The 12,897-nt window shown below is 34.7% G+C and overlaps 1 protein-coding gene across 1 annotated transcript; it reads right to left on the bottom strand.

Moving 5' to 3' along the window:
* Window positions 1-8,108: 8,108 nt before the first annotated feature.
* On the bottom strand, window positions 8,109-12,063 carry LOC131520709 (transmembrane 4 L6 family member 5). The gene is made up of 6 exons (XM_058745143.1): window positions 11,909-12,063; window positions 11,409-11,603; window positions 10,672-10,740; window positions 10,337-10,491; window positions 8,945-9,137; window positions 8,109-8,431 (listed from the first exon to the last, which is right to left on the bottom strand). Exons 2-6 carry the CDS (start codon window positions 11,583-11,585, stop codon window positions 8,417-8,419), a joined length of 609 nt encoding a protein of 202 aa, XP_058601126.1. The 5' UTR covers window positions 11,586-11,603; window positions 11,909-12,063; the 3' UTR covers window positions 8,109-8,416.
* Between the last annotated feature and the right edge of the window lie 834 nt (window positions 12,064-12,897).

Consider the following 12,897-nt stretch of genomic DNA (forward strand, 5'->3'; position numbering starts at 1 on the left):
AAAATTGACCTGTTCTCAGCAGAGCTCCTGAGAAAAGAGCTGTAAAAATATATTGAGATGTTTTTTGGTACTTATACCGCAAATATCTTAAGGACATCAAAACCTAAAACAAAACTCCAGAAAGGGGGGAAAAAGGGACCTTTAACAACTACCACATTAACTATTACAGTTTTTCTCAGTCGCTTTGGTGCATTTCTCGAATCAGAAATGAAATTCTCAAAACTACTTGTTCAACGTCCACATCATCTAGTCACTTGTGCACATCATAAAAGCAGTTTCTCATTCTTTTGAGCAAGTTGCGATTGCTTTGGTACATTTATGCAATTGATTATGTTCATTTGTCTGCAGTTTCCTACATTATCAGTTGCTATTGTCATGTTGCTCAAAATGTATTATATAGTTCTCTGTGCTATAGTCTTACCCCTCAAAACCTCAAGTCATTAGTTCATCGTATAAGTCATTAAATGCAAAATGGTTGATCGAGTTGTCCTAAACTGTCAAGCATATGTTCTACACATTTCTATTAGACTTTTTGTAAATTTGCCATGAATTGTGAAAGTGAATATTGACTTTCACTAATGAAGAGAATATAGATTAACCAATGATAAACCACCCAGTCAACACGTGAGATCACGCGATGATCACAGTGACATCACACCATTCTCATACGGTGATCCTCACAGTGTGAGTAATATATGAGCTCATTGTGAACTCAAAATGTTGAGCAGGTTGAGACGAGGCAGCTCAAATATCAGTCGCTGGGGGACATTCTACTTCCTGTTTCTCAACACTATCACAGAGATATCACAGTGCTCTCACATGATGAGCTCATGAGTGCACGCCCAGCTAACAGATTTCTGTTATAAGAACCTTCTCCAAACATACAACTGACTTCCAGCCACAGCCTTAGATGAAATCAACTGAAATAAACAAATCACCAGCTTCACTCATTATTAACCAGACTGACTTAATTTCTGTCAGACATCTTCAAAAGCGCTTATTGGGAATTAACAGAGATGTAGATGATGATGTTTTATTGTTTTGTTTGATGTTACCATCATAGTGATTAGTGTTTGCTTTAGTTGGGCTCTTGACCCTTAACTTTATAACATTATATTTTTTTGGGCTGCTATAACTGTGTTTGTAAAGCACATATGTTATGGCAAGGAAACCCAAAAACAGACTGCAACCAGGTGGTTTGTTATTGATGACAACAACACAGTCATCACCTAGATTCAATTTGCAGTCTTGGTCTTGGGAAGTTGTGGCCTAATGGTTAGAGAGTCGGACTCGTACTCGTAATCCAAAGGTTGCGAGTTTGAGTCTTGGGCCGGCAGGGATTGTACTACGAATGAGGTGCCCTTGAGCAAGGCACCAAACCCCCAACTGCTTCCCAGGCACTGCAGCATAAATGGCTGCTCACTGCTCTGGGTGGGTGTACACCTTGGATGTGTTAATTGCAGAGCACAAATTCCGAGTATGGGTCACTTTCATAATCATTCATGAAGAGCTACAACAGCATAAGACACAAACATTATTAACTACTCTGATTCTTGATGTTTCTCTTTGTGTTTAAATGACAGTGTATGAATCTCAACAATGGTGACAATCAAAAGCTTCATGCTGCAATGCATGCTGGGTACCTAGTCTCTGTGCAGTGAGTGCACTTTGACCTCACATTACTATGAGCTCACAGTGAGGGCGCTGTGAGGTTACACTTTTAGCTCACTGTTACTTCACATTGTGACCTCATCACAAGTATCCTGTGAGCTCATGGTGAGATCACTGTGAGATCAAATTGTTGACTGGGCAGTTCTCTGAAATAGCTCAAAGATACATTTCATGAACCTTCAGTTGGAAAGCATATATAGACAGAGGACAACACAAAGAGTTACAAATTCTGACAATGGACTTTCAAAAAAAAAAAAGTCGCCTTTGTGCCCATATTTCTTTTTATTTTCTATATCACAATGATGTTGTAATGTTTTTTTTGTTTGTTTGGGGTTTTTTTTTGGTCAGATCACTAGTAAACTGTATATTCCAGTCTTTCAATCAATATCCCACATACAGTAATGTGTAAATTTTGAAATGTTTGAAATGTATATATGGCATACATAAAAAGTGCAGCATTCTGCATTTCAATACAGTAACTGTCATCCAAACTGTTGCCATAGTTTACATCAGAACTTCCCTCCAGAGTACACTGTTATATTGACAACATGACTAAGCAATTTGACTGTCTTATCCGTACACAATGACACAAGGACTTGTCATTCTGATGGCACTGACATTGAGATATTTATTTTTGAGAGATGAACTAAGTATTTTGAGCAAGAGACTGGCTTTTGCAGGTAATCCATGGTGTTTTGCTATTTGTACGAGTTGTTTTGAGAAATGCACTTACTGTTTTGCAAATATTAAGGATGATTCGAGAAATGCACCAAAGCGACTGAGAAAAACTGTAATAAGACACTAATTGGGAGTTTATTGAGGCAAAAGTCGTAGTTATTGGTTTGTTAATGGTGAGAATTGCACCTTAAAATAAATTGTGACCTTATTAACTACTTCACCGAAAAAGATTCATTATATTTTTGATATTGTGTGTTTATATGCAGTATTTTATACAGGATCTGAAGTTGCTTATTAAATTATCAGTGATGTTTTGTCTAGTCAGTGTGAACATCACAAGTTTAAATCATATGAAATAATTACGGTCAGAAATATGACCTAGTGGTTAGTGCGAGTGATCTGACCTATTAGACTATGCCATTCATGCGGATAACATGAGGTAAAGTCCGGCTCACACCATTTCCCAAGCCTGACCGCCCTTTAAACCGCATTAGATTCTTGTTTTTTTTCTCTATTGCACCTTCCAGGAAAAAGGCCAAAAATGCAATGGCATATACAGTACCATCTCAAATGAGTTATTTAGTGAGTGTGTCTGTCTTTAACTTCCTCTTGCTGTTTCCTTTTTGTAACTTCTGTATCTCTACAGCATCAAAGTCTGCCAATAGTGTTGCCTGCTTTGCGTTCATTTTTTAGGAAGTATGTGAAAGATCACATACTTTTTTTTTTTTGTGTTATGTTTGAGAAAGTCTTGTTTATGTGATAAAGTATTGCAATTTTGAGTGAACCTGCTGTAACGCAAGACAAATTTCAGACTTTGTCTGACAATAAACCCAGATAGCAACATATTATCGGCCCAGATCCGGCCCACATCTGGCACATGTGGAATGATGATCTGGCCCACATGTAGCGTGGAATGATGGCACTTGGGCGGACCGCTCCTGTTTGCCAGATCTGGGCCACAAGCAGGCCATAGCAATGCCACATGTCAGCCAAGAGCAAAGAAATAACCTTATCTGAGCCACAAAATCTTCATAAATTATTTATAGAGTCCTCTCAGCTTGTCTAAGCTTGTTAACAAGCAAAATCACTGAAGGAAAGAAATGAACAGAAAAAAGAGACAAATAGAAACTCGAGAACTACAACTGATTAAGCCACAGCCTTAGATGAATTCAGCTGAAGATAAAAGACATTAAATCTATGAAGATCTCAGCAGAGGAGGATTAAACAACTCCACAAACAGCATCAGCAGCTTCACTTATTACTAACCAGACTGACTTTATTTCTGTTAGAGGTCCACATAAGTTCTTATTGAGAATTAACAGGGTTTAAATCTAATGTTTGTTTCATTTGAAGTCACCATACTGGTGATTGGTGTTTCCATTAATGGGGCTCTTAATTCTTATTGTTGATCATTTGTTTTCTTTGGCTGCTGTGACAGTGTGTACATCTGCAGAACATCATAGTTTACTATTGATGGTTTCACAATTATCATATATTGCCATTTGAACCTCAAAGCTGTGTAATTTAATGCTTTCACATTGCAAACCCTGTATTACTGCAACTTGAGTTACAACGTCAGTTTGAAAATATACCAAAAACACAAGAAGGTGAACAGCACTGACACACAGATATGAGCAATCAGCATATGAATCGCAACAATGGTGACAAAATATTCAGCTAATCAATTCTGGACATCACAAAAAGCTACTAAAAGACACAACAAGCAAGAACAGCAAGAAATACAAAATAGCAAGAAATACAAAATAAATACATGAACCAAAGTTAGAATTAAAGAAAATAACAGGACAATTCAGCTGCATAATTTATTCATGCTGTGATGCATGCTGGGAGTTTTGTACTATGGTACCCAGCATGCATTGCAACATTACACTTTCTATTGTCACCACTGTTGAGGTTCATGTGTTGATTTATGATGTGTTTGTGTGTTATAAGAGATTAATGTTTTGTGCTTTAAAAAAAAAAAAAAAAAAAAGTCTTTAATTGGTTCTGCAATGCTATTGATCTTAGGCTGCAGTTTTATACAGCAAATGTATTATTGGTACAACACAATCGCTAGAGTCAAACGACATTAATGAATCAGGCTATTTCATTATGATGATGAACCATCAATAGCTGACTATCATCACCTGATCTCATTTTGCCTTTATTTGTTACTGCAAATGTGTTTGATAAACATACCATAACAACAGCCAGCAAAGACAAGCTAATTGTAATAAAAGTTAAGAGCCCAATTAATGGAAACACCAATCACCATTATGGTGACTTCAAATGAAACAAACATTAGATTTAAACCCTGTTAATTCTCAATAAGAACTTCTGTAGACCTCTTAACAGAAATAAAGTCAGTCTGGTTAGTAATAAGTGAAGCTGCTGATGCTGTTTGTGGAGTTGTTTAATCCTCCTCTGCTGAGATCATAGATTTAATGTCTTTTATCTTCAGCTGAATTCATCTAAGGCTGTGGCTTAATCAGTTGTAGTTCTCGAGTTTCTATTTGGCTCTTTTTTCTGTTCATTTCTTTCCTTCAGTGATTTTGCTTGTTAACAAGCTTAGACAAGCTGAGAGGACTCTATAAATAATTTATGAAGATTTTGTGGCTCAGATAAGTGTGGTTTATTTCTTTGCTCTTGGCTGACATGTGGCATTGCTATGGCCTGCTTGTGGCCCAGATCTGGCAAACAGGAGCGGTCCGTCCAAGTGCCATCATTCCACGCTACATGTGGGCCAGATCATCATTCCACATGTGCCAGATGTGGGCCGGATCTGGGCCGACAATATGTTGCTATCTGGGAAGTGTATCGTATCGTATCAAAATAAATGCACCCCTGCCCACTTAAATTAACTTCTTTTCAGGCACTGAAAGTCTCTTTTCTGCAACGCAAAATAAGGAACTTGCTTATAATTCTTAAATAATTTTTAATAAATAATAATAAATAAATTTAAAAAAATATATATATATATATATATTTGTATTTCATGGAAGACAGAAAGTCATATAGTTTTGAAATGACATGAGGGTGAATGAATATATTTTTATATTTCTAGTAATGTATTCCTTTAAAGGAAAAATTTGTCCAAAAAAATGAACATTTGCTGAAATTTACTCACCATCAGCCCATCCGATGTAGATGAGTTTGTTTCTTTACCGGAACAGATTTGGAAAAAACTATCATTACATCAGTTGCTCACCAATGGATCCTCTGCAGTGAATGGGTGCCATCAGAATGAGAGAAATAAAAACATCACAATAATCCACACAACTCCAGTTCATCAGATAACAAATTGTGAAGCAAATAGCTGCATGTTTGAAAGAAACAAATCCATCATTAAAGCATTTCTAACTTCAAACTGTTGCTTGAGTCCTCTATCCATAATAATGTTTGGTCTGAATCAGGAAATCTACACAGATCAAGAACTGTTTACAAGCAGTCCAAAACACCTCTAAACAAATACTTTGATGTGAGAGACAACAGGAGATGGACTTTTTAATTGGAGAAAGCATTCTTATAGAGTATGGACTCTGTATTTTGACCAGAAGCGGCAGTTAAAGCGTCTTGATGGATTTGTTTCCTACACACATGCAGCTTTTGTCTTTTCAAGACATTAACTGATGGACTGGAGTGGTGTGGATTGCTTGTGGATTATTGTGATGTTTTTATCAGCTGTTTGGACTCTTATTCTGACGGCACCCATTCACCGAAGAGACAGTGATGCAATGACACATTTCTCCAAATCTGATGAAGAAACAAACTCATCTACATCTTAGTGGGTGAGCACATTTTCAGCAAATTTTCGAATTTGGATGAACTCTTCCTTTAAGAATCTTACTCTGACTGAGCTACCAGCACGATTAGATTGTTGAAGCTCTCTAATGCACGTGAGAGGCTGCAGGTTTACCGTTCCTGTGCTTTTTTCGTTCAAAAACATAATCCCCTTTGAGTCATTGTGTTGGAGGGACAGAGTTTTACGTGTAAATATGTGGGTGTCCAAATAGAGCGGGTTTGAAAGAGCGAGAGGAAAAGTGGCGAGCTGTGACGGAGGAGACGCCAGCAGGGAGAAACAATACGAGGGAAAAGAGGAAGTAGAGAAGACAAATAAGACAGACTAAATTTATGAATTACATCCTGAGAGTCCATAGCAGGGGTTCCCTCAACTCAAAGCTATTTTAAGTCTGTTGTTTCCGGAAAACCGCAGTGCAAATTCTGTTTGAAATGTAGTGCCAAATAACGGTGGTTCACTTCCTTTTTGTAGTCAACACTTCAAATGTTATTATGATTCTGTGTACAGTTGTCTTTTAAAGCTGTGATCACACCATAAAATATTGCTATATGCAGTTTGTGAACAGGTGGAATGAAAAAAAAAAACATTTTTTTCCATTGTTCGTACAGGTGCTGCTAATTGTATTATTTGGAATAAGAAAAATTTTCACACGAGATCACCATACAACAACAAAAATATCTTTTTTTTTCTGTTTTTTAAAGAAGTCTATTGTGCTCAGCATTTATCTGCACTCATTTAATTTTGTGAAATATTATTAGAATCTAAAATAGCTGATTTTTATGTACATATATGTTAAAATGTAATTTATTCCTGTGATCAAAGCTGAATATTCAGCATTGCTCCAGTCTTCAGTGTCACATTGTCCTTCAGAAATCATTCTAATATGCTGATTTGCTGCTCAGTCACATCATTTATTATTATTATTATCATATTATTATCCGTGTTGAAAACAGAATTTTTTTTTACAGTTTTAGAGACTGTGATATTTTTTTCTTTCAGGATTCTTTGAAGAATAGAATGTTCAAAAGAACAGCATTTATTTGAAATATAAATACTTTATAGCAATGTAAATGACTTCTTGTCATTTGTCAAAGACTACTGTCACTTTTCATCAATTTAATGTAGCCTTGCAGAATAAAAGTATTAATTTCTTAATTTATTATTAATAATAAAGAGTTTAAAAAAATTAAAAGTTCAAAATTTTAAATGGTAGAATACCAAACGGTTATTGTGTAACTATAAACTTACTTAATACTTAGGACCATGTGATATTTCAGTTTTTCTTTTTTAATAAATCTGCAAAAATGTCAACAATTCTGTGTTTTTCTGTCAATATGGGGTGCTGTGTGTACATTAATGAGGAAAACAAATGAACTTAAATGATTTTAGCAAATGGCTGCGATATAACAAAGAGTGAAAAATTTAAGGGGGTCTGAATACTTTCCGTACCTACTGTATATAATAGATATACAGTATATATATATATATATATATATATATACCAATAAAACACTACAGTACATACTATTTTCTCCTAACAAACATATGGTTAGTAGAGTAAAGATGGAGAGCTCTGAGAATGTTCTCCCTCTTTTGGACATTATAAATGCTGTTTTCTCTGAAAATGTCTCATACTTACTGATTGTGATGTTGCGTCAGATGTCTGTGTTTATTAGTCTGTTTTTGTTTTTCTGACACACACATTTCACGATACTTCTGTATTACGAACAGTCATTCTGAAATGTTTTTTCTTGGCAAGTGTGCTGCTTGTATATTCCATTAAAATCAATGCAGTTTAGCGGAATTCAGTAAATAATGCATTCCTTTACACAATGAAGTGATCATACAATTAGTTTTTAATCTTGTAGAAATCAAACAATAAAAATAACATCTACTAAAACTAAGCACATACATGAAATTAAATTACTATACAGTGCATAAATATTAAAGTGCATTCTGAATATATATATTACAATAAAGACTATTTGAAACAGCTTATTTGTCTCTGTGCTTTTAGTGGATTATTCAAGGCATTTTATGTGTTCAAGTGTTTCTGGGATTCAGAGTTTACGTCACTAAAATCACCCTCAGGAATGGACATGTGTGATGACAGTGCAAACTGACTTCCCCCATCCACTTCCCCTTTTTTTTTCTCTCTCTCTCTCTCTCTGTTTAAAATAAGTTAAGCAGTCACAGCTGACTGTTTAACCCAGAAAATGTCCTTCTCATTCTCACATGGAGAGGAAAAGAATAGAACCTCTAGTCATTTCAAGCAGGAACAACCTAAAAAAAAGAGAGAAAAGTAGATATTTTTAAATTGTGGTATACATGCAAAAATGCAATTTGCTGAACTTTAGAGTGGATTTTTGCATATGAATTCATTATTACTTTTATTTACAAGCAATTTAAATATATAATTTCTATTAAAACTTCTAATGCATGTATTAAAAAAGAAACAAATTACACTTTTGAAATGATAACGTATAGTATATTTAAAATATATTACCCTTAATAGAAGTTAAAACACTACGATCAAGGACATTACATGTGCTTTAGAAAGCTAGTCAACACATCAAGTGTACTTCTATAAAATATGGCAAGATAAATAAAAATAATGATATAAAATTAATTTGACAATATTACAAAGTTCACTTAGAAAACGCTGTCATGAAGGTGTCCTTTTATTTCATTAATATTATATTATCTTACAGTAGGTTTGAAGTATGCTACAAGTGCACAGTGAATTCACTGAAGTGTTTTTTTTTTTTTTGCAAGGCTCTTCGTGAACATCTGTACCTTATTATTGCAGAAGCTGGGTCCGCACATGAACTCTAGTAAGGCGGTGAGGAGATGAAGAACGCAGAAAATGAGCTGAAGGCCACTCGCTGCCATGAGGATGGAGAAAAGAGCCATATTCCAGATCACAACACCTCGAGGCTCCACACAGGCAGACGGCCACCGCTCCGGAGCGTAGAGGTAAAGCTGCTCTCTGCGTCAACATGTGCTTGAGTTATTTACATATAATATCATAATGCTTGAGTGCAATGGACACAAAACAAAAAGAACAGCACACATTAACACTACCAGTTTTGGGAAGTAACTAGTCACATGTAACTAAATTAATGTAATTTAATTACAAAATAAATGTAATTTTAATCAGTTACAGTTACTTTGGGAAAAAAAAAAAAAAGTGTACTTAAATTGCAGTTACTTGCAGTTAATGTTAACGATTACAAAGGATTTATTTTTTATTTTTTTAAGATCAACTGTTAGATGCCAGTGTTTCCTGTCATAACTATGCAAATATTTGATTTCAAAAACAGTATCATAGCTACTAAACTATTTCTTGTTATGGTTTTAAATCTGTATTTAACCTCAGAATGATCTCAACTGATCTCTGATTTCGTGGTGGCTGTGCTTTAAAATCAAATTATAATCTTATTTCAAGTGATGAAAGATTTTTTCAAAAATCTGACAATAATCAGTGTTGAGTACTACTATAATGTTAACCCTGCCTGCTTTAAGTGTTTGAAAAAGAATAACAGTTAAAAACAGAAATTTAGAAAAGTAGTCAAAAAGTAATCAAATGTAATCAGTTACATTACTTTAATATTGTCAAGTCAAGTCATCTTTATTTATATAGCGCTTTTAACAATACAGATTGTGTCAAAGCACTTAACAGTATCAAATTGGAGGATAGAGAGTAATGTATAATGATAAGATTAAACACTCAATTTTCAGTTAAAGACATTTCATTATTGAATTCAGAGATGTCATTGTCTAGCTCAGTTTAGTTTAAATAGTATATGTGCAATCAAATCGGCGATAATCGCTAGAAATTAAGTGCCCCCATATATTGTAATTGAAATAGTTACACTACTTGTTACATTTTATTTAGGGTAACTTGTAATCTGTAACCTATTACATTTCCAAAGTAACCTTCCCAACACTGAACACTACATAACAAGATAAACTTACATTTACAGCACAAAGCTAACTTCATGTGGCTTTAACTGGGTTAAAATCACTTTAATGCACACATAATGGACACATCAGGTTTAATGTCTGATGTGTTTCTCAGAGAAACAAAACAATACCAATGTTGACGCTTTTGCCTCCTGAATGAATAACAGTAAACTAGCTTTGTAAAAATAGTGAAAGAATCTAGCAATCTGAGGTCTGACTCACCCAGTTTTGACTTGTTTTAATGGCCGTCCCCACTTTAAGCCGTCAGTGCTGTTGTGCAAACAGAGGGGTCCCAGCGCCAGCCCCGTCCCGCTCACCACGAAACACAAGCCAGCTGCCAGAATAGCCAAACATGTGTAGCCCAACTTACGCAAAACCTGGACGCACCACAAAAAAAAAAAAATAAATAAGAAGAAGAAATCCCCAAAACACTGTTCAGTGATGCGGCATCATTAGGAAAGGATATTTATTCAAAGCATCATGTTCATCAATTATTGTTCAAATCATGATGGGTTAAGAAGAAAACACAAAAAATCCACACAATACAATTCTCTTACCTCAGCAGTAAAATAACAGCATCCTTTCTTTTCGTAGTGTGTTGTAAAACCTCGCGCGGCCACAAGCACCTGACAAAACACACAACAGCCATCAGAGCAATGCTGGACATGATGAGAAACACACGACAGATGTCACATGACAGTTGCATCGTGTAATATGAGCAAAGCCTTACAGATGGCCCTAAAAATAAATAAATACAATTATAAAAATATTTATTTATTTCAATAAACAAACTAATAAATAAATAATATAATAATAGGTATATTTTGTTATTTTTGTTCTGTTGTGTATTTTATTATATACCATGGTCTGTCTGTATATTAGATTCTGATTGGCTGGCAGTTGTGCATTAAAACCGTTTAATACACAGGTTGTGCATTATCTTTTAGTAATATAAAATATACTGTACATTATTATATAATGTTTTATTCAATAATATATACCACATACTTATAATACATTTTGATTACCTCATTTTATTATTATTACTATTATTATTCAGTAAATATCTAATATAATAATTTAATAGCAATATTCTTATTCATACTGAGTATATATATAAACACACATACACACATTACTGAATACTACATTTACAACAGTATATTCCAATAATAATAATAATAATAATAATAATAATAATAATTCTGTAATTGTTTTAATAGATATCAAAATAATATAGAATAATATCAGATGTCCAACAAACCAAACAAAACAAAAGAACAGATAAGCTCACCAGAAGCCCTGAAGCCCAGATCCCAGAGCACCACAGGGCCTCTCTGGTCACATGACTCTCTGTCAGGTACTGGTACTTCATATCAGGAAACAGCAGCAGTGCATTTGCCAGCATGCAGATGATGGCTATAGGGATCAGAGCCATTCCCACAGACCTGGAGCAGTGACCGGTGCACATCTCAGCCGCACAGCGATCCTGCATCAAAACACCACCAGAGAGCACATGAACTCGCTGCAGTTCACTAGTGTTGTTTTTTTTTTTTTTTGTGAGTATACAGTATGCAATGTTGTTCTAGTGTTCATGCAGAGTAACAAAACAAACTGTGTTACTATATGAATTTCATTAGAATTTAATTGAATCATTAGATAAAAGATTTAAAAAAAATTAAAATTAAAATGTTATAAATATATATATTTTTTTAAATTAAAAGCTACATAAAATGCTGTAAATAAATATTGGACTCACTGTGTATTGAAATAATATTTGTTTTAAAATCCTACCTGTTCTGTGACTGTAGAATGTAGTTTTGGGATGAAAATCTGCCGGGAGAGAAAGCAGGTCTTCAGCCGTGAGCCTTTGATTATTTTCAGATGAGGAACTTTGCCTGCTTAAATACAGCTGAGCGTTTCCTACCCACGATTCTGTGACACACACAAACAGCTGAGGATGGTGAAACTAAACCAGTCATACTGCACTTAATGAAAAACTGCAGTTTGTGTTTGCATACACACCATACTAACCACTGGCAGCCAAACAAGCTCAAATCAGAAAAATCAAATCACGCAATAAATGTGCACCAGTCTGCAAAATTACAGTGTACTAAATGTACAAACAGAGAAATCCCAGCAGTTTTACTTAATTGTGTTTTAATAATCTTTTGTTGTGCTTTAAAGCACACTTATTTTGTGTATTGACTAGCATATAAGCACAACATGCAATACATGACATACAAGTTTCAGTAGAAACAGCATTAGTTCAGTTTAACCATGCAGCAGTACTTATGTCCTACTTTAGTGCATGGGTCAAAAAACACTCTTAATTTCAACTAATTGCAATTCATATTAATTTAAGCTATAATACATTTTCATTTAATTGCAGTTAAACATGCAGTTAAATTGATAGTTCACAAAGGAAGATATTCTGAAGAATGTGGGAAACAGAGCAGTTCTGGGGCACCATTGACTTCCATAGTATTTTTTTTTTCCTACTATGGAAGTCAATGGTGCCCCAAAACAGCCTGGTTACAAACTTTCTTCAAAATATCTTCCTTTGTGTTCGGCAGAACAAAGAAATTCATACAGGTTTGGAACTACTTGAGGGTGAGTAAATGATGACAGAATTTTGATTTTTGGGTGAGCTATCCCTTTAAGTGTCCAATAACATTACATTTGGTTCACAATTAAGTAGATTCATTTAATGTATATTACTTCCAAGGACTTTTAATTAGAACTTTTTGACTTTGTAAGTATGCTACAGTGTGCTTTTGTTC

Source organism: Onychostoma macrolepis, chromosome 15, assembly GCF_012432095.1.
Source record: "Onychostoma macrolepis isolate SWU-2019 chromosome 15, ASM1243209v1, whole genome shotgun sequence".
Classification (NCBI taxonomy): domain Eukaryota; kingdom Metazoa; phylum Chordata; class Actinopteri; order Cypriniformes; family Cyprinidae; genus Onychostoma; species Onychostoma macrolepis.

Coding starts and splice junctions, on each gene's coding strand:
- LOC131520709 (XM_058745143.1), bottom strand. CDS start 11,585: ATGTGCACCGGTCACTGCTCCAGGTCTGTGGGAATGGCTCTGATCCCT. Junction 10,741..11,408: donor TCTGGGCTTCAGGGCTTCTG/GTGAGCTTATCT, acceptor GTGTTTTGTCAG/GTGCTTGTGGCCGCGCGAGG. Junction 9,138..10,336: donor TTAAAACAAGTCAAAACTGG/GTGAGTCAGACC, acceptor ATGTTGACGCAG/AGAGCAGCTTTACCTCTACG.